This window comes from Bombina bombina, chromosome 5, assembly GCF_027579735.1.
Source record: "Bombina bombina isolate aBomBom1 chromosome 5, aBomBom1.pri, whole genome shotgun sequence".
Taxonomy (NCBI): domain Eukaryota; kingdom Metazoa; phylum Chordata; class Amphibia; order Anura; family Bombinatoridae; genus Bombina; species Bombina bombina.
This window is the reverse complement of record NC_069503.1, coordinates 125,821,789-125,847,742: the sequence shown is the minus strand read 5'-3', so window position 1 is coordinate 125,847,742 and position 25,954 is coordinate 125,821,789. Positions and strand designations below refer to the sequence as shown.

Below are 25,954 nucleotides of genomic sequence, written 5' to 3'. Positions count from 1 at the left end.
GGGAGGTAAAAAGCCACAGTAGGGCTGTGGCAGTTGTTGTGACTGTTTGAAAAACCCCCCCAAAAAAAACAAAACGTTTTTGTCATTTATTATTCCGTTTTGGGTATTAAGGGGTTAATCATCCATTTGCAAGTGGGTGCAATGCTCTGCTAACTTGTTACATACACTGTAAACATTTCGTTAGTGTAACTGCCTTTTTTCACTGTTATTTCAAATTTTGACAATTTGTGTTTCTTAAAGGTGCAGGAACGTTTTTTATATTGCTTGTAAACTTGTTTAAAGTGTTTTCCAAGCTTGCTAGTCTCATTGCTAGTCTGTTTAAACATGTCTGACACAGAGGAAACTACTTGTTCATTATGTTTGAAAGCCATGGTGGAGCCCCATAGGAGAATGTGTACTAAATGTATTGATTTCACCTTAAACAGTAAAGATCAGTCTTTAACTATAAAAGAAATATCACCAGAAGATTCTGACGAGGGGGAAGTTATGCCGACTAACTCTCCCCACGTGCCAGACCCTTCGCCTCCCGCTCAGGGGATGCACGCTAATATGGCGCCAATTACATCAGGGACGCCCATAGCGATTACCTTGCAGGACATGGCTGCAATCATGAATAATACCCTGTCAGAGCGCGCAGATGCTGTAAGGGCCATGTCTGATACTGCGTCACAATATGCAGATCATGAGGACGGAGAGCTTCAGTCTGTGGGTGACATCTCTGATTCGGGGAAACCTGATTCAGAGATTTCTAATTTTAAATTTAAGCTTGAGAACCTCCGTGTGTTGCTTGGGGAGGTATTAGCTGCTCTGAATGACTGTAACACAGTTGCAGTACCAGAGAAATTGTGTAGGCTGGATAAATACTATGCGGTGCCGGTGTGTACTGATGTTTTTCCTATATCTAAAAGGCTTACAGAAATTATTAGCAAGGAGTGGGATAGACCGGGTGTGCCTTTTTCCCCACCTCCTATATTTAGAAAAATGTTTCCAATAGACGCCACTACACAGGACTTATGGCAGACGGTCCCTTAGGTGGAGGGAGCAGTTTCTACTTTAGCAAAGCGTACTTCTATCCCGGTTGAGGACAGTTGTGCTTTTTCAGATCCAATGGATAAAAAATTGGAGGGTTACCTTAAGAAAATGTTTATTCAACAAGGTTTTATTTTACAGCCCCTTGCATGCATTGCGCCTGTCACGGCCGCGGCGGCATTCTGGTTTGAGGCCCTGGAAGAGGCCATCCATACAGCTCCATTGACTGAAATTGACAAGCTTACAACACTTAAGCTAGCTAACTCATTTGTTTCTGATGCCATTGTTCATTTGACTAAACTAACGGCTAAGAATTCCGGATTCGCCATCCAAGTGCGTAGGGCGCTATGGCTTAAATCCTGGTCAGCTGACGTGACTTCGAAGTCTAAATTACTCAACATTCCTTTCAAGGGGCAGACCTTATTCGGGCCTGGTTTGAAGGAAATTATTGCTGACATTACTGGAGGTAAGGGTCACACCCTTCCTCAGGACAGGGCCAAAGCAAAGGCCAAACAGTCTAATTTTTGTGCCTTTCGAAATTTCAAGGCAGGTGCAGCATCAACTTCCTCCGCTTCAAAACAAGAGGGAACTTTTGCTCAATCTAAGCAGGCCTGGAAACCTAACCAGTCCTGGAACAAAGGCAAGCAGGCCAGAAAGCCTGCTGCGGCCTCTAAGACAGCATGAAGGAACGGCCCCCTATCCGGCGACGGATCTAGTAGGGGGCAGACTTTCTCTCTTCGCCCAGGCGTGGGCAAGAGATGTTCAGGATCCCTGGGCGTTGGAGATCATATCTCAGGGATATCTTCTGGACTTCAAAGCTTCCCCTCCACAAGGGTGATTTCATCTTTCAAGGCTATCTGCAAATCAGATAAAGAAAGAGGCATTCCTACGCTGTGTGCTAGACCTCCTAGTTATGGGAGTGATCCATCCAGTTCCGCGGACGGAACAAGGACAGGGTTTTTATTCAAATCTGTTTGTGGTTTCCAAAAAGAAGGAACCTTCAGACCAATTTTGGATCTAAAGATCTTAAACAAATTCCTCAGAGTTCCATCTTTCAAAATGGAAACTATTCGGACCATCCTACCCATGATCCAAGAAGGTCAGTACATGACCACAGTGTAATTAAAGGATGCCTACCTTCACATACCGATTCACAAAGATCATCATCGGTTTCTAAGGTTTGCCTTTCTAGACAAGCATTACCAATTTGTAGCTCTTCCCTTCGGGTTGGCTACAGCCCCGAGAATCTTTACAAAGGTTCTGGGCTCACTTCTGGCGGTTCTAAGACCGCGAGGCATAGCGGTGGCTCCGTATCTAGACGACATCCTGATACAGGCGTCAAGCTTTCAAGTTGCCAAGTCTCATACAGAGATAGTTCTGGCATTCCTGAGGTCGCACGGGTGGAAAGTGAGCGAGGAAAAGAGTTCTCTATCCCCACTCACAAGAGTCTCCTTCTTAGGGACTCTTATAGATTCTGCAGAAATGAAAATTTACCTGACGGAGTCCAGGTTATCAAAACTTCTAAATGCTTGCCGTGTTCTTCACTCCATTCCGCGCCCTTCGGTAGCTCAGTGTATGGAGGTAATCGGCTTAATGGTAGCGGCAATGGACATAGTGCCATTTGCGCGCCTTCATCTCAGACCGCTGCAATTATGCATGCTGAGTCACTGGAATGGGGATTACACAGATTTGTCCCCTCTGCTAAATCTGGATCAAGAGACCAGAGATTCTCTTCTCTGGTGGTTGTCTCGGGTACAACTGTCCAAGGGTATGACCTTTCGCAGGCCAGATTGGACAATTGTAACAACAGATGCCAGCCTTCTAGGTTGGGGTGCAGTCTGGAACTCCCTGAAGGCACAGGGATTGTGGACTCAGGAGGAGAAACTCCTTCCAATAAATATTCTGGAGTTAAGAGCGATATTCAATGCTCTTCTGGCTTAGCCTCAGTTAGCAACACTGAGGTTCATCAGATTTCAGTCGGACAATATCACGACTGTGGCTTACATCAACCATCAAGGGGGAACCAGGAGTTCCCTAGCGATGTTAGAAGTCTCAAAAATAATTCGCTGGGCAGAGTACCACTCTTGCCACCTGTCAGCAATCCATATCCCAGGCGTGGAGAACTGGGAGGCGGATTTTCTAAGTCGTCAGACTTTCCATCCGGGGGGAGTGGGAACTCCATCCGGAGGTGTTTGCTCAATTGATTCATCGTTGGGGCAAACCAGAGTTGGATCTCATGGCGTCTCGCCAGAACGCCAAGCTTCCTTGTTACGGGTCCAGGTCCAGGGACCCAGAAGCGACGCTGATAGATGCTCTAGCAGCGACTTGGTTCTTCAACCTGGCTTATGCGTTTCCACAGTTTCCTCTGCTCCCTCGACTGATTGCCAAAATCAAACAGGAGAGAGCATCGGTGATTCTGATAGCGCCTGCGTGGCCACGCAGGACTTGGTATGCAGACCTAGTGGACATGTCATCCTTTCCACCATGGACTCTGCCTCTAAGACAGGACCTTCTGATACAAGGTCCTTTCAATCATCCAAATCTAATTTCTCTGAGTCTGACTGCATGGAGATTGAACGCTTGATTCTATCATAGTGTGGCTTCTCCGAGTCAGTCATTGATACTTTAATACAGGCACGAAAGCCTGTTACCAGGAAAATCTACCACAAGGTATGGAGTAAATATCTTTATTGGTGTGAATCCAAGAATTACTCATGGAGTAAGGTTAGGATTCCTAGAATATTGTCCTTTCTCCAAGAGGGCTTGGACAAAGGATTATCAGATAGTTCCTTAAAGGGACAGATTTCTGCTCTGTCTATTCCTTTGCACAAGCGTCTGGCAGAGGTTCCAGACGTCCAGGCATTTTGCCAGGCTTTGGTTAGAATTAAGCCTGTGTTTAAACCTGGCGAAAATCTGTAGGAGCAGAAAGAGAGGCGCCTTATGGGACAGTATCGTGGTGTCACAATGGGTACAGGATAGAACGAACAGCACACACAGATGGCAAGGTACTTACAAACAAGTGAGATGGCATAAACGTATGCAAGACTAAACAGGACGGAACCTTAGTCGTCCGCCAGACGGTCCAATGGGAAAATGGCTCCGGCACTCCAGTGGTCCAATCCGCGGCAGCGGGATATCACAACGTCAGAGACCCACAGCGTCTGTGGGAGGACTTCTGGCTCGGAGTCCTTGGTGTGAATGGCAGGATACCGAACCAACCAAAAGATCAATTGATGGTAGGCAGAGAGCGGGGGTATCGTAAAAGCAGTTTATTTAAAAATTATTAAAAACTGTTTAAAATACTGGTAAATAGAAACAGCAACGCGTTTCTCGACCTTCCGGTCGTTTCAGGCTGATGAAACGACCGGAAGGTCGAGAAACGCGTTGCAGTTTCTTTTATTTACCAGTATTTTAAACAGTTTTTAATAATTTTTAAATAAACTGCTTTTACGATACCCCCGCTCTCTGCCTACCATCAATTGATCTTTTGGTTGGTTCGGTATCCTGCCATTCACACCAAGGACTCCGAGCCAGTAGTCCTCCCACAGATGCTGTGGGTCTCTGACGTTGTGATATCCCGCTGCCGCGGATTGGACCACTGGAGTGCCGGAGCCATTTTCCCATTGGACCGTCTGGCGGACGACTAAGGTTCCATCCTGTTTAGTCTGGCATACGTTTATGCCATCTCACTTGTGAGTACCTTGCCATCTGTGTGTGCTGTTCGTTCTATCCTGTACCCATTGTGACACCACGATACTGTCCCATAAGGCGCCTCTCTTTTTCTGCTCCTACAGATTTTCGCCTTCATTCTCTTCCCAAGAGTGCTGCCGTCAGATCCGGTTGCTTGTTGCCGGTACTTTGCCTCTTTCGAGACTGGTTCTCGATTTGTGTTCTGGCCGTCATCTGTGCCCACCTCCATAAGGATTCATCCTTTGACTTTTTTACTGCTCCGGTGTGTTTAAACCTGTTGCTCCCCCGTGGAGCTTAAACTTGGTTCTTAAGGTTCCGTTTGAACCCCTTCATTCCATTGATATTAAACTTTTATCTTGGAAAGTTCTGTTTTTGATGGCTATTTCCTCGGCTCGGATAGTCTCTGAGCTATCTGCTTTACAATGTGATTCTCCTTATCTGATTTTTCATGCAGATAAGGTAGTTCTGCGTACCAAACCTGGGTTTTTACCTAAGGTAGTTTCTAACAAGAATATCAATCAAGAGATTGTTGTTCCATCATTGTGTCCTAATCCTTCTTCAAAGAAGGAACGTCTTTTACATAATCTGGACGTAGTCCGTGCCTTGAAGTTTTACTTACAAGCTACTAAGGATTTTCGTCAAACATCTTCCCTGTTTGTCGTTTACTCTGGACAGAGGAGAGGTCAAAAAGCTTCGGCAACCTCTCTTTCCTTTTGGCTTCGGAGCGTAATATGCCTAGCCTATGAGACTGCTGGACAGCAGCCCCCTGAAAGGATTACAGTTTATTCTACTAGAGCTGTGGCTTCCACCTGGGCCTTTAAAAATGAGGCCTCTGTTGAACAGATTTGCAAGGCCGCGACTTGGTCTTCGCTTCACACCTTTTCCAAATTTTCCAAATTTGATACTTTTGCGTCTTCGGAGGCTGTTTTTGGGAGAAAGGTTCTTCAGGCAGTGGTTCCTGCCGCTTAATCCTGCCTCTTCCCTCCCATCATCCGTGTACTTTAGCTTTGGTATTGGTATCCCACAAGTAATGGATGATCCGTGGACTGGATACACTTAACAAGAAAAAACATAATTTATGCTTACCTGATAAATTTATTTCTCTTGTAGTGTATCCAGTCCACGGCCCGCCCTGTCCTTTTAAGGCAGGTCTAAAGTTTAATTAAACTACAGTCACCACTGCACCCTATGGTTTCTCCTTTCTCTGTTTTCGGTCGAATGACTGGATATGACAGCTGGGGGAGGAGCTATATAGCAGCTCTGCTGTGGGTGATCCTCTTGCAACTTCCTGTTGGGAAGGAGAATATCCCACAAGTAATGGATGATCCGTGGACTGGATACACTACAAGAGAAATAAATTTATCAGGTAAGCATAAATTATGTTTTTTTGTTTTTGTTTGCTAAGAGGTTGCAAGGAGAAAAACAAACAAGTTGAGTGTAAAACCTGATTTGTGTTTGTGGCATAGTGAACTACTCACCCTTTCCCAGCTTTGAGTTTACTTTAGTGTTGACCCAGCTTGTCAAAAGGACAAGGCCCATAGTTATAAAGCCCCCCCCCCCCAAATTGGCACTAGTGATGTCCAGAGATCTACCATAACACACTTTTATGGTCTTTAGGCCAAAATTCTTTTTTTTTTTTTCATATTGACATTTAGGGGAGAATTATTCAGTCGAAAGAAATGGAATCCAGTCTAATACTTTTGATTCATTTTACACAACTGATATTTTTTGTAATAGCTGTGGTTACCTGAATTCTTTTTTTTTTTTTTTTTTTTTTTTTAGCTGAAGACACTGAAGAAAATAAGGAGAATGTTGAGTCATCTAAGGAAGTTGACCCCATGAAGAAGAAAATTGAGAACCACATATCCGAAGGGAACGTTGCAATGGCAGCAGCCGCAGCTCTGGCTTCTGCTGCTACCAAGGCAAAGGTAGGAATAGGATGCTTTAATAATGTGTTACTGCTCTAAATGTAAAGGGAACAAATGGAAAAATGTATATAACATTGTCTTTAGAATTTTTAGGGGGGAAATGTTTTTTTTTTGGGGGGGGGGGGTCTGCTAGACTGACTTGATGAGCTTTTTTTCCCCTCTGTCATGGTAAGCTTAAATTCAAACTATAACAGGATTAATAATTTATTTTATCTTCCTAAAAATTGATTCTTTGCATTGGCTCAACATGATTATCTGGCATTCTGAAAGGACGATAATAGTCGAAAAATTAAATGCACTATTGACCCTGGTCTACTGTGTATGATGTGCGAGATGTTCCGCTCCGGACCCGTTGTGGCCCTGCTGGTTCTGAGCGCAAACCACCGATGATCCAATCAGTAGCGCTAGTCATGTGACTCCAATATGCTGCGGATTGGAATCAGCGGCAGGTTCAGCTTGGGACCAGCAGTGCACCGTGGATCCCGAGTTCAACACACAGTAGACTATTGTCATTAGATCATGTAAATTTTTGGCTATAATGGCCCTTGAATAGATCATAGGTTACTGCAGCCTTTGCTGTAAGCTCAGGAAATTAATTTTTCCAAGTGGACAAGCTAAATTTTATTTCATTAAATGCATATTTCTCCAACATAGGTGTGTCCGGTCCACGGCGTCATCCTTACTTGTGGGATATTCTCTTCCCCAACAGGAAATGGCAAAGAGCCCAGCAAAGCTGGTCACATGATCCCTCCTAGGCTCCGCCTACCCCAGTCATTCTCTTTGCCGTTGTACAGGCAACATCTCCACGGAGATGGCTTAGAGTTTTTTAGTGTTTAACTGTAGTTTTTATTATTCAATCAAGAGTTTATTTTAAAATAGTGCTGGTATGTACTATTTACTCTGAAACAGAAAAGAGATGAAGATTTCTGTTTGTAAGAGGAAAATGATTTTAGCAACCGTTACTAAAATCGATGGCTGTTCCACACAGGACTGTTGAGAGGAATTAACTTCAGTTGGGGGAACAGTGAGCAGACTTTTGCTGCTTGAGGTATGACACATTCTAACAAGACGATGTAATGCTGGAAGTTGTCATTTTCCCTATGGGATCCGGTAAGCCATTTTTATTACAGAGTAAATAAGGGCTTCACAAGGGCTTGTTAAGACTGTAGACATTTTCTGGGCTAAATCGATTCATATATAACATATTTAGCCTTGAGGAATCATTTAATATGGGTATTTTTGTAAAATAATATCGGCAGGCACTGTTTTAGACACCTTATTCTCTAGGGGCTTTCCCTAATCATAGGCAGAGCCTCATTTTCGCGCCGGTATTGCGCACTTGTTTTTGAGAAGCATGACATGCAGTCGCATGTGTGAGGAGCTCTGATACATAAAAAAGACTTTCTGAAGGCGTCATTTGGTATCGTATTCCCCTTTGGGCTTGGTTGGGTCTCAGCAAAGCAGATACCAGGGACTGTAAAGGGGTTAAAGATAAAAACGGCTCCGGTTCCGTTATTTTAAGGGTTAAAGCTTCCAAATTTGGTGTGCAATACTTTTAAGGCTTTAAGACACTGTGGTGAAATTTTGGTGAATTTTGAACAATTCCTTCATACTTTTTCGCAATTGCAGTAATAAAGTGTGTTCAGTTTAAAATTTAAAGTGACAGTAACGGTTTTATTTTAAAACGTGTTTTGTACTTTGTTATCAAGTTTATGCCTGTTTAACATGTCTGAACTACCAGATAGACTGTGTTCTGAATGTGGGGAAGCCAAGGTTCCTTCTCATTTAAATAGATGTGATTTATGTGACACTGAAAATGATGCCCAAGATGATTCCTCAAGTGAGGGGAGTAAGCATGGTACTGCATCATTCCCTCCTTCGTCTACACCAGTCTTGCCCACTCAGGAGGCCCCTAGTACATCTAGCGCGCCAATACTCCTTACTATGCAACAATTAACGGCTGTAATGGATAATTCTATCAAAAACATTTTAGCCAAAATGCCCACTTATCAGCGTAAGCGCGACTGCTCTGTTTTAGATACTGAAGAGCATGAGGACGCTGAGGATAATGGTTCTGATATGCCCCTACACCAGTCTGAGGGGGCCAGGGAGGTTTTGTCTGAGGGAGAAATTTCAGATTCAGGGAAAATTTCTCAACAAGCTGAACCCGATGTGATTACATTTAAATTTAAGCTGGAACATCTCCGCGCTCTGCTTAAGGAGGTGTTATCCACTCTGGATGATTGTGAGAATTTGATCATCCCAGAGAAACTATGTAAAATGGACAAGTTCCTAGAGGTCCCGGGGCCCCCAGAAGCTTTTCCTATACCCAAGCGGGTGGCGGACATTGTAAATAAAGAATGGGAAAGGCCCGGTATACCTTTCGTTCCTCCCCCCATATTTAAAAAATTGTTTCCCATGGTCGACCCCAGAAAGGACTTATGGCAGACAGTCCCCAAGGTCGAGGGGGCGGTTTCTACTTTAAACAAACGCACCACTATACCCATAGAAGATAGTTGTGCTTTCAAAGATCCTATGGATAAAAAATTAGAAGGTTTGCTTAAAAAGATGTTTGTTCAGCAAGGTTACCTTCTACAACCAATTTCATGCATTGTCCCTGTCACTACAGCCGCGTGTTTCTGGTTCGATGAGCTAGAAAAGGCGATCGATAGTGGTTCTCCTCCTTATGAGGAGATTATGGACAGAATCCGTGCTCTCAAATTGGCTAATTCTTTCACCCTAGACGCCACTTTGCAATTGGCTAGGTTAGCGGCGAAAAATTCTGGGTTTGCTATTGTGGCGCGCAGAGCGCTTTGGTTGAAATCTTGGTCAGCGGATGCGTCTTCCAAGAACAAATTGCTTAACATTCCTTTCAAGGGGAAAACGCTGTTTGGCCCTGACTTGAAAGAGATTATCTCTGATATCACTGGGGGTAAGGGCCACGCCCTTCCTCAGGATAGGTCTTTCAAGGCCAAAAATAAACCTAATTTCTCCAACATAGGTGTGTCCGGTCCACGGCGTCATCCTTACTTGTGGGATATTCTCTTCCCCAACAGGAAATGGCAAAGAGCCCAGCAAAGCTGGTCACATGATCCCTCCTAGGCTCCGCCTACCCCAGTCATTCTCTTTGCCGTTGTACAGGCAACATCTCCACGGAGATGGCTTAGAGTTTTTTAGTGTTTAACTGTAGTTTTTATTATTCAATCAAGAGTTTATTTTAAAATAGTGCTGGTATGTACTATTTACTCAGAAACAGAAAAGAGATGAAGATTTCTGTTTGTATGAGGAAAATGATTTTAGCAACCGTTACTAAAATCCATGGCTGTTCCACACAGGACTGTTGAGAGGAATTAACTTCAGTTGGGGGAACAGTGAGCAGTCTCTTGCTGCTTGAGGTATGACACATTCTAACAAGACGATGTACTGCTGGAAGCTGTCATTTTCCCTATGGGATCCGGTAAGCCATGTTTATTAAGATAGTAAATAAGGGCTTCACAAGGGCTTATTAAGACTGTAGACTTTTTCTGGGCTAAATCAATTCATTATTAACACATATTTAGCCTTGAGGAATCATTTAATCTGGGTATTTTGATAAGATTATATCGGCAGGCACTGTTTTAGACACCTTATTCTTAGGGGCTTTCCCAAATCATAGGCAGAGCCTCATTTTCGCGCCGGTGTTGCGCACTTGTTTTTGAGAGGCATGACATGCAGTCGCATGTGTGAGGAGCTCTGATACATAGAAAAGACTTTCTGAAGGCGTCATTTGGTATCGTATTCCCCTTTGGGCTTGGTTGGGTCTCAGCAAAGCAGATACCAGGGACTGTAAAGGGGTTAAAGTTAAAAACGGCTCCGGTTCCGTTATTTTAAGGGTTAAAGCTTCCAAATTTGGTGTGCAATACTTTTAAGGCTTTAAGACACTGTGGTGAAATTTTGGTAAATTTTGAACAATTCCTTCATATTTTTTCGCAATTGCAGTAATAAAGTGTGTTCAGTTTAAAATTTAAAGTGACAGTAACGGTTTTATTTTAAAACGTTTTTTGTACTTTGTTATCAAGTTTATGCCTGTTTAACATGTCTGAACTACCAGATAGACTGTGTTCTGAATGTGGGGAAGCCAGAGTTCCTTCTCATTTAAATAAATGTGATTTATGTGACAATGACAATGATGCCCAAGATGATTCCTCAAGTGAGGGGAGTAAGCATGGTACTGCATCATTCCCTCCTTCGTCTACACGAGTCTTGCCCACTCAGGAGGCCCCTAGTACATCTAGCGCGCCAATACTCCTTACTATGCAACAATTAACGGCTGTAATGGATAATTCTGTCAAAAACATTTTAGCCAAAATGCACACTTATCAGCGTAAGCGCGACTGCTCTGTTTTAGATACTGAAGAGCATGACGACGCTGATAATAATGGTTCTGAAGGGCCCCTAAACCAGTCTGATGGGGCCAGGGAGGTTTTGTCTGAGGGAGAAATTACTGATTCAGGGAACATTTCTCAACAAGCTGAACCTGATGTGATTACGTTTAAATTTAAGTTGGAACATCTCCGCATTCTGCTTAAGGAGGTATTATCCACTCTGGATGATTGTGACAAGTTGGTCATCCCAGAGAAACTATGTAAAATGGACAAGTTCCTAGAGGTCCCGGGGCTCCCAGAAGCTTTTCCTATACCCAAGCGGGTGGCGGACATTGTAAATAAAGAATGGGAAAGGCCCGGTATTCCTTTCGTCCCTCCCCCCATATTTAAAAAATTGTTTCCTATGGTCGACCCCAGAAAGGACTTATGGCAGACAGTCCCCAAGGTCGAGGGAGCGGTTTCCACTTTAAACAAACGCACCACTATACCCATAGAAGATAGTTGTGCTTTCAAAGATCCTATGGATAAAAAATTAGAAGGTTTACTTAAAAAGATGTTTGTTCAGCAGGGTTACCTTCTACAACCAATTTCATGCATTGTCCCTGTCGCTACAGCCGCGTGTTTCTGGTTCGATGAGCTGGTAAAGGCGGTCGATAGTGATTCTCCTCCTTATGAGGAGATTATGGACAGAATCAATGCTCTCAAATTGGCTAATTCTTTCACCCTAGACGCCACTTTGCAATTGGCTAGGTTAGCGGCTAAGAATTCTGGGTTTGCTATTGTGGCGCGCAGAGCGCTTTGGTTGAAATCTTGGTCAGCTGATGCGTCTTCCAAGAACAAGCTACTTAACATTCCTTTCAAGGGGAAAACGCTGTTTGGCCCTGACTTGAAAGAGATTATCTCTGATATCACTGGGGGTAAGGGCCACGCCCTTCCTCAGGATCGGCCTTTCAAGGCCAAAAATAAACCTAATTTTCGTCCCTTTCGTAGAAACGGACCAGCCCAAAGTGCTACGTCCTCTAAGCAAGAGGGTAATACTTCTCAAGCCAAGCCAGCTTGGAGACCAATGCAAGGCTGGAACAAGGGAAAGCAGGCCAAGAAACCTGCCACTGCTACCAAGACAGCATGAAATGTTGGCCCCCGATCCGGGACCGGATCTGGTGGGGGGCAGACTCTCTCTCTTCGCTCAGGCTTGGGCAAGAGATGTTCTGGATCCTTGGGCGCTAGAAATAGTCTCCCAAGGTTATCTTCTGGAATTCAAGGGGCTTCCCCCAAGGGGGAGGTTCCACAGGTCTCAGTTGTCTTCAGACCACATAAAAAGACAGGCATTCTTACGTTGTGTAGAAGACCTGTTAAAAATGGGAGTGATTCATCCTGTTCCATTAGGAGAACAAGGGATGGGGTTCTACTCCAATCTGTTCATAGTTCCCAAAAAAGAGGGAACGTTCAGACCAATCTTAGATCTCAAGATCTTAAACAAGTTTCTCAAGGTTCCATCGTTCAAAATGGAAACCATTCGAACAATTCTTCCTTCCATCCAGGAAGGTCAATTCATGACCACGGTGGATTTAAAGGATGCGTATCTACATATTCCTATCCACAAGGAACATCATCGGTTCCTAAGGTTCGCATTCCTGGACAAGCATTACCAGTTCGTGGCGCTTCCTTTCGGATTAGCCACTGCTCCAAGGATTTTCACAAAGGTACTAGGGTCCCTTCTAGCTGTGCTAAGACCAAGGGGCATTGCTGTAGTACCTTACTTGGACGACATTCTGATTCAAGCGTCGTCCCTTCCTCAAGCAAAGGCTCACACGGACATCGTCCTGGCCTTTCTCAGATCTCACGGATGGAAAGTGAACGTGGAAAAGAGTTCTCTATCTCCGTCAACAAGGGTTCCCTTCTTGGGAACAATAATAGACTCCTTAGAAATGAGGATTTTTCTGACAGAGGCCAGAAAAACAAAACTTCTAGACTCTTGTCGGATACTTCATTCCGTTCCTCTTCCTTCCATAGCGCAGTGCATGGAAGTGATAGGTTTGATGGTAGCGGCAATGGACATAGTTCCTTTTGCGCGCATTCATCTAAGACCATTACAACTGTGCATGCTCAGTCAGTGGAATGGGGACTATACAAACTTGTCTCCGAGGATACAAGTAAATCAGAGGACCAGAGACTCACTCCGTTGGTGGCTGTCCCTGGACAACCTGTCACAAGGGATGACCTTCCGCAGACCAGAGTGGGTCATTGTCACGACCGACGCCAGTCTGATGGGCTGGGGCGCGGTCTGGGGACCCCTGAAAGCTCAGGGTCTTTGGTCTCGGGAAGAATCTCTTCTACCGATAAATATTCTGGAACTGAGAGCGATATTCAATGCTCTCAAGGCTTGGCCTCAGCTAGCAAAGGCCAAGTTCATACGGTTTCAATCAGACAACATGACGACTGTTGCGTACATCAACCATCAGGGGGGAACAAGGAGTTCCCTGGCGATGGAAGAAGTGACCAAAATCATTCAATGGGCGGAGACTCACTCCTGCCACCTGTCTGCAATCCACATTCCAGGAGTGGAAAATTGGGAAGCGGATTTTCTGAGTCGTCAGACATTACATCCGGGGGAGTGGGAACTCCATCCGGAAATCTTTGCCCAAATTACTCAATTGTGGGGCATTCCAGACATGGATCTGATGGCCTCTCGTCAGAACTTCAAGGTTCCTTGCTACGGGTCCAGATCCAGGGATCCCAAGGCGACTCTAGTAGATGCACTAGTAGCACCTTGGACCTTCAAACTAGCTTATGTATTCCCGCCGTTTCCTCTCATCCCCAGGCTGGTAGCCAGGATCAATCAGGAGAGGGCGTCGGTGATCTTGATAGCTCCTGCGTGGCCACGCAGGACTTGGTATGCAGATCTGGTGAATATGTCATCGGCTCCACCATGGAAGCTACCTTTGAGACGAGACCTTCTTGTTCAAGGTCCGTTCGAACATCCGAATCTGGTCTCACTCCAGCTGACTGCTTGGAGATTGAACGCTTGATCTTATCAAAACGAGGGTTCTCAGATTCTGTTATTGATACTCTTGTTCAGGCCAGAAAGCCTGTAACTAGAAAAATTTACCACAAAATATGGAAAAAATATATCTGTTGGTGTGAATCTAAAGGATTCCCTTGGAACAAGGTAAAGATTCCTAAGATTCTATCCTTTCTTCAAGAAGGATTGGAGAAAGGATTATCGGCAAGTTCCTTGAAGGGACAGATTTCTGCCTTGTCTGTGTTACTTCACAAAAAGCTGGCAGCTGTGCCAGATATTCAAGCCTTTGTTCAGGCTCTGGTTAGAATCAAGCCTGTTTACAAACCTTTGACTCCTCCTTGGAGTCTCAACTTAGTTCTTTCAGTTCTTCAGGGGGTTCCGTTTGAACCCTTGCATTCCGTTGATATTAAGTTATTATCTTGGAAAGTTTTGTTTTTGGTTGCAATTTCTTCTGCTAGAAGAGTTTCAGAATTATCTGCTCTGCAGTGTTCTCCTCCTTATCTGGTTTTCCATGCAGATAAGGTGGTTTTACGTACTAAACCTGGTTTTCTTCCGAAAGTTGTTTCTAACAAAAACATTAACCAGGAGATAGTCGTGCCTTCTTTGTGTCCGAATCCAGTTTCAAAGAAGGAACGTCTGTTGCACAATTTGGATGTTGTTCGCGCTCTAAAATTCTATTTAGATGCTACAAAGGATTTTAGACAAACATCTTCCTTGTTTGTTGTTTGTTCTGGTAAAAGGAGAGGTCACAAAGCAACTTCTACCTCTCTCTCTTTTTGGATTAAAAGCATCATCAGATTGGCTTATGAGACTGCCGGACGGCAGCCTCCTGAAAGAATCACAGCTCATTCCACTAGGGCTGTGGCTTCCACATGGGCCTTCAAGAACGAGGCTTCTGTTGATCAGATATGTAGGGCAGCGACTTGGTCTTCACTGCACACTTTTACCAAATTTTACAAGTTTGATACTTTTGCTTCTTCTGAGGCTATTTTTGGGAGAAAGGTTTTGCAAACCGTGGTGCCTTCCATTTAGGTGACCTGATTTGCTCCCTCCCTTCATCCGTGTCCTAAAGCTTTGGTATTGGTTCCCACAAGTAAGGATGACGCCGTGGACCGGACACACCTATGTTGGAGAAAACAGAATTTATGTTTACCTGATAAATTACTTTCTCCAACGGTGTGTCCGGTCCACGGCCCGCCCTGGTTTTTTAATCAGGTCTGATAATTTATTTTCTTTAACTACAGTCACCACGGTATCATATGGTTTCTCCTATGCAAATATTCCTCCTTTACGTCGGTCGAATGACTGGGGTAGGCGGAGCCTAGGAGGGATCATGTGACCAGCTTTGCTGGGCTCTTTGCCATTTCCTGTTGGGGAAGAGAATATCCCACAAGTAAGGATGACGCCGTGGACCGGACACACCGTTGGAGAAAGTAATTTATCAGGTAAACATAAATTCTGTTTTCTTCGTTGTTGCCTTGTGTAAACCACATTGGTATCATATTGCCCACCTGGATCACTGCTCTTAGAAACATTATATAGGGAAATATTAGTGTGTTTGTGTTGCATTCAGATTTTTTTAATTTTAAGTGAAGCACTGCATTTTAAAAGATCTGCTTACAAAATAAAAATCTTTCCTATGACATGGAGAGTCCACAACGTCATTCCAATTACTAGTGGGATATTCAACTCCTGGCCAGAAGGAGATGCCACAGAGCACCCCAGCAAAGCTGTTAAATGTAACTTCACTTACCCATTATCCCCAGTCATTCTCTTTGCCTCTGTCAATGGAGAATGTGCGAAGTTGGTGTCTGAAGATATTTAATCCTTTTTATGGGTACTATTCCCTGCAAGCAAGGATTGGTTTCTAGCTGTGTCCATGTCAATCTCTTTAGTAAGAGTAAATTGTGGCTTTTTTTCTAACATTAATGCTACCCCGTTGTAGAAAACCAGGGTTGGTTACTCTGTATTTTCTTTCTCTACAGGTCCCTGATAGATATGGTAATTTATCACACCTAGAAGTGCTCATGCCCTACTACTGAACAGGTAAATGACGTTTCTCTTGTAAGATGTATCGAGTCCACGGATCCCACTTGTGGGATATTCTCCTCCCCTACAGGAAGTGGCAGAGAGAGCACCCACAGCAGAGCTGCCTATATAGCTCCCCCCTTAGCTCCACCCCCCAGTCATTCTCTCTGCCTGCTTAACTGCTAGGAAGGGCAAAGAGGAGTGTGGTGACAAAAATGTTAGGTTTCTCCAACATAGGTGTGTCCGGTCCACGGCGTCATCCTTACTTGTGGGATATTCTCTTCCCCAACAGGAAATGGCAAAGAGCCCGGCAAAGCTGGTCACATGATCCCTCCTAGGCTCCGCCTACCCCAGTCATTCTCTTTGCCGTTGCACCGGCAACATCTCCACGGAGATGGTTAAGAGTTTTTTGGTGTTTAAATGTAGTTTTTATCCTTCAATCAAGTGTTATTTTAAAATAGTGCTGGTATGTACTATTTACTCTGAAACAGAAAAGAGATGAAGATTTCTGTTTGTAAGAGGAAGATGATTTTAGCAAACGTTACTAAAATCGATTGCTGTTTCCACACAGGACTCTTGAGATGAAGTAACTTCAGTTGTTCAAGGTCCATTCGAACATCCGAATCTGGTTTCCCTCCAACTGACTGCTTGGAGATTGAACGCTTGATTTTATCAAAGCGTGGGTTTTCAGATTCTGTAATAGATACTCTGATTCAGGCTAGAAAGCCTGTAACTAGAAAGATTTATCATAAAATATGGAAAAAATATATCTGTTGGTGTGAATCTAAAGGATTCCCATGGAACAAGATAAAAATTCCTATGATTCTATCCTTTCTACAAGAAGGTTTGGAGAAAGGATTATCTGCAAGTTCTCTGAAGGGACAGATCTCTGCTTTATCTGTTCTACTTCACAAAAGGCTGGCAGCTGTGCCAGACGTTCAAGCGTTTGTTCAGGCTCTGGTTAGAATCAAGCCTGTTTACAGACCTTTGACTCCTCCCTGGAGTCTAAATCTAGTTCTTTCAGTTCTTCAAGGGGTTCCGTTTGAACCCTTACATTCCGTAGATATTAAGTTATTATCTTGGAAAGTTTTGTTTTTGGTTGCAATTTCTTCTGCTAAAAGAGTTTCAGAGTTATCTGCTCTGCAGTGTTCTCCGCCCTATCTGGTGTTCCATGCAGATAAGGTGGTTTTGCGTACTAAGCCTGGTTTTCTTCCGAAAGTTGTTTCCAACAAAAATATTAACCAGGAGATAGTTGTACCTTCTTTGTGTCCGAATCCAGTTTCAAAGAAGGAACGTTTGTTACACAATTTGGACGTAGTCCGTGCTCTAAAATTCTATTTAGAGGCTACTAAAGATTTCAGACAAACATCTTCTTTGTTTGTTGTTTATTCTGGTAAAAGGAGAGGTCAAAAAGCAACTTCTACCTCTTTCTTTTTGGCTTAAAAGCATTATCCGATTGGCTTATGAGACTGCCGGACGGCAGCCTCCTGAAAGAATCACAGCTCACTCCACTAGGGCTGTGGCTTCCACATGGGCCTTCAAGAACGAGGCTTCTGTTGACCAGATATGTAAGGCAGCGACTTGGTCTTCACTGCACACTTTTGCCAAATTTTACAAATTTGATACTTTTGCTTCTTCGGAGGCTATTTTTGGGAGAAAGGTTTTGCAAGCCGTGGTGCCTTCCATTTAGGTGACCTGAGTTGCTCCCTCCCTTCATCCGTGTCCTAAAGCTTTGGTATTGATTCCCACAAGTAAGGATGACGCCGTGGACCGGACACACCTATGTTGGAGAAAACAGAATTTATGCTTACCTGATAAATTACTTTCTCCAACGGTGTGTCCGGTCCACGGCCCTCCCTGGTTTTTTTTTAATCAGGTCTGATGAATTATTTTTTCTAACTACAGTCACCACGGTATCATATGGTTTCTCCTATGCATATTTCCTCCTGTACGTCGGTCGAATGACTGGGGTAGGCGGAGCCTAGGAGGGATCATGTGACCAGCTTTGCTGGGCTCTTTGCCATTTCCTGTTGGGGAAGAGAATATCCCACAAGTAAGGATGACGCCGTGGACCGGACACACCGTTGGAGAAAGTAATTTATCAGGTAAGCATAAATTCTGTTTTTTATTTTCTCAAGCAAAGATTGTTATTTTTAAATGGTACCGGTGTGTACTATTTACTCTCTGGCAGAAAAGGGATGAAGATTTCTGCAAGGAGGATGATGATCTTAGCATTTTGTAACTAAGATCCACTGCTGTTCTCACAAGGGCTGAAGAGTACAGGAAGACTTCAGTTGGGGGAACAGTTTGCAGGCTAAACTGCATTAAGGTATGTTCAGCCTATTTTTTTCTAGACAGACTTATTTCTAGAAAAGGCTGGCAATATCCCCATGAGGGAAGGGTAAGCTGTATTCAGACACTTGGATAGGAATTCAACTTGCATGAAGGGCTCATTAGTTACTGGTGACACTGTTTGGTAAAAGCGTTTTTGTTCAGTGAATGATGCAATTATAACGTTTTTTTGAAGGGACTAAAGGGGTCATTGTGGCTTGTTTTTGAGTTTTCTAACCTACATGGTTAATTTAGAGACACTCTAGTGTTTGTCTGTTAGGCCTCAAAACATTGAGTGAGGTGGGAGGGGCCTATTTTCACGCCTCAGTTGTGCAGTTTCTTTTCCTCTGAGACTTCTAACTGCTTCTCCAGAGGTTCCTGCCATGTTTGGGGGCTGTAAAAGAAGTTTTTTCCCCCACAAATTGTTCTGAAGGGCAGGTAGGAGCCACAGCAGAACTGTAGCAAAGTGCTGAAAGTCTTTTTTACTGTTTTTGATGTTTTTTCAATCCGGTGTTGCCATTAAGGGGTTAATTGTTTATTTGCATAGCTGTGCAAAGTTACTAAGGCTGTAAGATACTACTGTAAAAATTTAGTTATGTTTACTGCTTTTTTTACACTGTTTTGCAGAATTTGTGCAGCTTTTTTTCTCTTAAAGGCACAGTACCGTTTTATTTCTAAGTGTTATTTACTTTGATTAGTGTTTTCCAAGCTTGCTTGTTACATTACTAGCCTGTTTAACATGTCTGACACCAAGGAAAATCCTTGTTCAATATCTTTGGAAGCCATTGTTACCCCCTCTTAGAATGTGTCCCAATTGTACTGATATGTCCATAAACTATAAAGAACATATATTAGCACTTAAAAATAGAGCAATAGATGATTCTCGGTCAGAAGTAAATGAAAGTTTAGCATCTAGCTCTCCCCAAGTGTCACAACCAGTAACGCCCGCACAAGTCACGCCAAGTACCTCTAGTGCGTCAAATTCATTTATTTTACAAGACATGGCCACAGTTATGAATACAACCCTCACAGAGGTTTTATCCTGACTGCCTGGTTTTCAAGGAAAGCGGGACAGCTCTTGGTTAAGGAAAAATGCTGAGCAGTCTGACGCTTTAGTAGCCGTATCTGATATGCCCTCACAATGCTCTGAAGTATGGGTGAGGGATTTATCTGAGGGAGAAATTTCTGATTCAGGCAAGACGCTTCCTCAGACAGATTCTGATATGACGGCCTTTAAATTTAAGCTTGAACACCTCCGCTTATTGCTCAGGGAGGTATTAGCGGCTCTAGATGATTGTGACCCTATAGTGGTCCCAGAGAAATTGTGTAAGATGGATAAATACTTAGAGGTTCCGGTTTACAGTTTTTTTCCAGTCCCTAAGAGGATTGTGAATATTATTGCTAAGGAGTGGGATAGACCAGGTATTCCGTTCATTCTCCCTCCTGTTTTTAAGAAAATGTTTCCCATATCTGATACCATGCGGGACTCGTGGCAGACAGTTCCTAAGGTGCTGGGAGCTATTTCTACTGTCTAAGCGTACAACTATACCTATTGACGTCAGTTGTGCTTTCAAAGATCCTGTGGATAAAAAATTAGAGGGTCTCCCGAAGAAAATTTTTGTTCATCAAGGTTTTCTTCAACCTATTGCGTGCATTGTTCCTGCAACTACTGCAGCTGCTTTCTGGTTTGAGGCTCTTTAGATGGAGACTCCATTAGAAGAAATTTTGGTCAGAATTTCAGGTTTTGACATTTTAGCACGCAGGGCATTATGGCTTAAATCCTGGTCTGCTGATGTGTCATCTAAAACTAAACTTTTGAACATCCCTTTCAAAGGAAAGACCCTATTTGGGCCTGAACTGAAAGAGATTATTTCAGACATCACTGGAGGGAAAGGTCATGCCCTCCCTCAGGATAGATCACATAAGATGAGGACCAAACAAAATAATTTTCGTTCCTTTTGGAATTTCAATAGTGGTCCCGCTTCAGCTTCCTCTGCTGCAAAGCAAGAGGGGAATTTTGCCCAATCCAAGTCAGTCTGGAGACCTAACCAGGCTTGGAACAAGGGTAAACAGGCCAAGAAGCCTGCAGCTGCCTCTAAGACAGCATGAAGGGGTAGCCCCCGATCCAGGACAGGATCTAGTATGGGGCAGACTCTCTCTCTTCGCTCAGGCTTGGGCAAGAGATGTTCACGATCCCTGGGTTTTAGAAATTGTGTCCCAGGGATATTTTCTGGAATTCAAAGGCTCTCTTCCAAGGGGGACTTTTCACATTTCTCGATTGTCTGTAAACAGACAAAGAGAGAGGCGTTCTTACGCTGTGTAGAAGACCTACATACCATGGGGGTGATCCGCCCAGTCCCAAAAGAGGAACAGGGGCTAGGTTTTTACTCAAACCTGTTTGTGGTTTCCAAAAAAGAGGGAACTTTCAGATCAATCTTGGATCTCAAAATTCTAAACAAATTCCTCAGAGTACCATCATTCAAGATGGAGACTATTCGGTCTATTCTACCTCTGATCCAGGAGGGTCAATATATGACCACCATGGACTTAAAGGATGCGTATCTACACATCCCTATTCACAGAATTTTCACAAGGGTGCTAGGGTCCCTTCTGGCGGTTCTACGACCACGGGGCATAGCAGTGGCGCCTTATCTAGACATCTTATTTCAGGCGTCAACTTTCCAGCTATCCAAATCTCACACGGACATTGTGTTGGCTTTTCTGAGATCTCACGGGTGGACGGTGAACATAAGAGTTCTCTTCCCTCTTATAAGAGTTTCCTTCCTAGGCACTCTGATAGATTCGGTAGAAATTAAAATATTTCTGATGGCGGTCAGAAAATCAAAGCTCTTAACCACTTGCCGAGCTATTTATTCCATTCCTCGGCCATCAGTGGCTCAGTATATGGAGGTAATCTGACTCATGGTAGCGGCAATGGACATAGTTCCTTTTGCCCGCCTACACCTCAGACCACTACATCTATGCATGCTCAAACAGTGGAATGGGCATTATGCAGATTTGTCTCCTCAACTGCATCTGGACCAGGAGACCAGAGATTCTCTTCTCTGGTGGTTGTCTCAGAACCACCTGTCTCAGGGAATGTGTTTCCGCAGGCCAGAGTGGCTCATTGTAATGACAGATACCAGCCTGCTAGGCTGGGATGCAGTCTGGAACTCCCTGAAAGCACAGGACTTATGGTCTTGGGAGGAATCTCTTCTCCTGATAAATATTCTAGAACTGAGAGCGATATTCAATGCGATTCAGGCGTGGCCTCAACTTGCTGCGGCCAAATTCATCAGGTTTCAGTCGGGCAACATCACGACTGTAGCTTATATCAATCATCAAGGAGGAACAAGGAGTTCTCTAGCGATGATGGAGGTAACCAAAATAATCCGATGGGCAGAGGATCACTCTTGCCATCTCTCAGCAATCCACATCCCAGGAGTAGAGAACTGGCAGGCAGATTTCCGAAGTCGTTAGACTTTTCATTTGGGGGAGTGGGAACTCCATCCGGAGGTATTTGCCCAGCTGATTCAGCTATGGGGCACACCAGAATTGGATCTGATGGCGTCCCGTCAGAATGCTAAACTTTCTCGTTACGGGTCCAGGTCCCGGGATCCCAAGGCGGTACTGATAGATGCTCTAGCAGTGCCTTGGTCCTTCAATCTGGCCTATGTATTTCCTCTCCTACGTCTGGTTGCCAGAATAAAGCAGGAGAGAGCTTCAGTGATTCTGATAGCACCTGCATGGCCACGCAGGACTTGGTATGCAGACCTAGTGGACATGTCCTTGGTTCTACCATGGACTCTGCCAATGAGGCAGGACCTTCTAATCCAAGGTCTGTTCACGCATCCAAATCTAATTTCTCTGCGTCTGACTGCTTGGAGATTGAACGCCTGATTCTATCAAAGCGTGGTTTCTCTGAGTCGGTCATTGATACCCTGATTCCTGTCACCAGGAAGCTCTCTCATAAGATTTGGCGGAAATATCTTTATTGGTGTGAATCCAAAGGTTACTCGTGGAGTAAGATTAGGATTCCTAGAATATTGTCTTTTCTCCAAGAAGGTTTGGAGAAGGGATTGTCAGCTAGTTCCTTTATAAGGACAAATATCTGCTTTGTCTATTCTTCTACACAAACGTCTGGCAGATGTCCCAGACGTTCGAGCATTTAGTCAGGCTTTGGTCAGAATCAAGCCTGTATTTAAACCTGTTGCTCCGCCATGGAGCCTAAATTTAGAAGGCAAAGACACCCCAGCCAAAGGCTTAAATACTTACCCCACTCCCCTCATCCACAGTCATTGTTTACCTTTCGTCACGAGAGGTTGGCAGAGAAGTGTCGGAAGATTCATAGTACTCTCTTATGGAGGGTAGTACTCTTTGAAATGGAACTGTATTTTGATGTAGTCTTGTCGGCCTCTCAGCATGTGTGAATGTTTTTTTTTTTTTTTAAATATTTATTTATGACAAAGACAGAGAAGGTTATTACAATTTCGGTTACCAAGTATAAAAACATGTGTCACAGTGAGTATACATAGTGCATAAATACACACTTAGGTAAAAAAAAAAAAAAAAAAAACATATAAATTAGTTTTCTCTTTTTTTTTTTTTTTTTTTTTTTTTAAAAAAGAAAGGGTATCTATACATCATTCAAATTTATATAGTGCACTAATAATTATAAAAGTGAACATAGAGAAATGCGTAGTGTAACCAGATAAACCTTTATACAATATCTAGTCTTTCTTTGTCTCTGGAGTTTCCCCCTTTTATCCCTCCCCCATTAGAAAGAACAGAACAAGCCGTAGTAACAAAATAAAACAGAACAAAACAAAACAGAACAAGAAAAAGAAAGAGAGAAAAAAAAAAAAAAATTTTTATATTATATCGTTGCTTCATAACAGAAATAAGGATCCTCCCTCCCACTCTCTCCCCTCCCCCCCATACCATCTCACTCGGCATCCGTTGCCCATTCTCCCGGAAAGCGGCCCCCTAGGATGTTAAGCTGAACAAACTCCGAATTTCTGAAAGGTTTGATTATTTTATTTTGTTGTAAAAGAGGCAGAGATTTTACAAAAGGTTCCCATTTTTTAAAAAATACTTCTAGGTATTTATCTTGCGGGAATGGTATATTATACTGTTCTGTTATAAGTTGATTGCAGAGGGCCATTTTAAATTGGGCCATAGTAGGTGCCGAAGATGCTTTCCATGCCTTAAAAATGAGACTACGTGCTGTTAGTATAATAGTATTTATCAGACTATAGTTCTTAGTAATGCCCTGGTACTTCACCAGAAAGAAGATTTCTACTGGGGAAAAATTATGATTCAGCTTTAAAACCACCATCATCCAGAATGCAATCTTTCCCCAATATTGACCTATTTTGGGGCAGCTCCATAAACAATGGAATAGGTCCGTCCCTATAGATGAACATCTGGGGCATGGCACCTTACTTTTGTACCACTTAGAGAGGACCGCAGGTGTAAGGTATCTCTGCAGCCCAATTTTCATCTGTGACTCCCTCCACGTTGTCGGGACCCAGCTCTGCTGGATTATTTTGAAACTCCCAACAATAGTCTCCTCATCAATTTCTGGAAATAAAGTAGACCACCTAGCAATCATTTCATTAATTTGCAGATTTGAAGCTTTCTGATTTAGCACTAAATATAAGGGGGAGATAGCGTATATTCCAGCCGCATAGATGATAATCCTGGGCTGTAATTCACCCAGAGTCCATTTGATCCCATGTTTCCTATTCAGTTCCCAGAGAAGATGCCTAACTTGAAGATAGGCATAGAATTCTCGCGCCCCTAAAGCAAATCGTGTCGCAATTTCATGGAATGTGACTGGCTGCCCATCTGTATCTCGAATTTGACCCAGGGTCTGAAGGCCCTTTGACTCCCATTCTCTAAATATCTGATTATAAATACCAGGGCTAAACTCTGGATTGCCCACTATAGGTAAATATTGTGAGACATGAGGCGGGATTCCCACCTCTGTACACAGTCTTTGCCAGGCTACAATGACGTTCTTAAAGGTGCCTAGGTAGAATATATTAGAAGGCAGAGACGTAAGGGGACAATGCAACAGAGCCTTTAACTTAAAGGGGACTACAGCCTTAGATTCCCAAGTGAAAGATGTAATCTGATCCTTCTCAGTTAGCCAGTCTAAAGCAAATCTGGCTATAATAACCAGGTTATATGTCTGAATGTTAGGAAGTGCCAAGCCAGCTGCTAACTTAGAATTCATAAGCTTAAGAACGGAGATCCGTGGTCTCTTGCCATTCCAAAGGAATTTGGAGCAAGCTTTATTATATATAGTAATATCTCTTTTGTGTAAAAACCACGGAATATTTTGCAATATATAGAGGAGTTTTGGAAAAATCACTGACTTAATCAGGGTCACACGAGCGGTCAGCGAAATTGGTAACCTAGTCCAGTCCTCGAGCTTTTTCTTGCATGAGTCCAGTACAGACCTATGATTTAGGCTATACCAATCTTCCGCGTTTCTAGATAAACGTAAACCCAGATAAGTAATCTGGGAAACTTCTTGAAAGGGATGCTTCACCCGTGATACTAAGTGTTTATGTATCCACATTAATTCCGATTTTGAAGTATTGATCTTAAATCCGGATATTTCCCCAAACTCTTGGGTTATCCTCTGTAGGATAGGCAACGATACTTTAAGATTAGATATAAATATAAGGAGATCATCTGCGTATTGGAGAAGCACCAGTTTCTCCCCCGCCCATGTAATCCCTTCCAGTTCTTGTCGTAATCGGATAGCTAAGGGTTCTATACTAAGATTAAACAGGAAAGGTGAGAGCGGACAACCCTGTCTAGTCCCTCTAAATAGATCAAATCGTTGTGTAGAAGTATTATTAATAATCACCGCAGAGGAGGGGGTACTATAAATCAGGCGTATGTAGTTGGTAAAAAATCCTGAAAACCCAAAACGTTCCAACGCAAAGAATAGATGATCCCAACTGACCCTATCAAAGGCCTTCTCGGCATCAACCGTAAGAATTGCCCTGTCTATATTGTCGCCAGATTCTGCAAGTTTGTATTTGTTAGAGAAAGATTCGAGCAGAATCAGAAGTTTCCTCGTATTCTTTACGGGATTGCGTCCAGGCATGAAGCCGGTTTGATTCTCATGGATTAGCTCGCCCATAAAGGGTTTCAGTCGTGAGGCTATGATGGCTGCTAACAGTTTATAATCAGTGTTCAGGACCGAGATAGGTCTAAAGGAGCTGGGTTGCTCAGGGTCCTTACCCTTTTTTAGAATCAGCGAAATATTTGCAGAAGCAAAGAGAGAAGAACATCGAGTGTTCTCAGAAAAATAAAAATTGAATAACTTAGTCAATATAGGTAATACCTGTGGTTGTAAAATTCTGTAGTACTCAATAGGAAGAGCATCCGGGCCGGCAGCCTTGTTAGATTTCGCCTTCTTAATTGCCCATGAAATTTCCTCCTCCGTAATGGGAGTGTTAATAATGTCTCTGGCCTCTAAAGCCAGACGTGGTACTTTGATCTTGCTCCAGAATGCCTCTTTCTTATCTACATCAAGGGGA

General features: G+C 43.4%; 1 protein-coding gene across 1 annotated transcript in view; it reads left to right on the top strand.

Annotated features, from left to right (window-relative positions):
- The window catches only part of SMARCC1 (SWI/SNF related, matrix associated, actin dependent regulator of chromatin subfamily c member 1), a gene marked incomplete in the record, with an annotated part of 306,811 nt that overhangs the window by 223,585 nt on the left and 57,272 nt on the right, over nucleotides 1-25,954 (top strand). Inside the window, 1 exon segment of the mRNA XM_053713684.1 lies at nucleotides 6,502-6,647. Within this exon segment, the coding sequence (XP_053569659.1) occupies nucleotides 6,502-6,647 (146 nt within the window).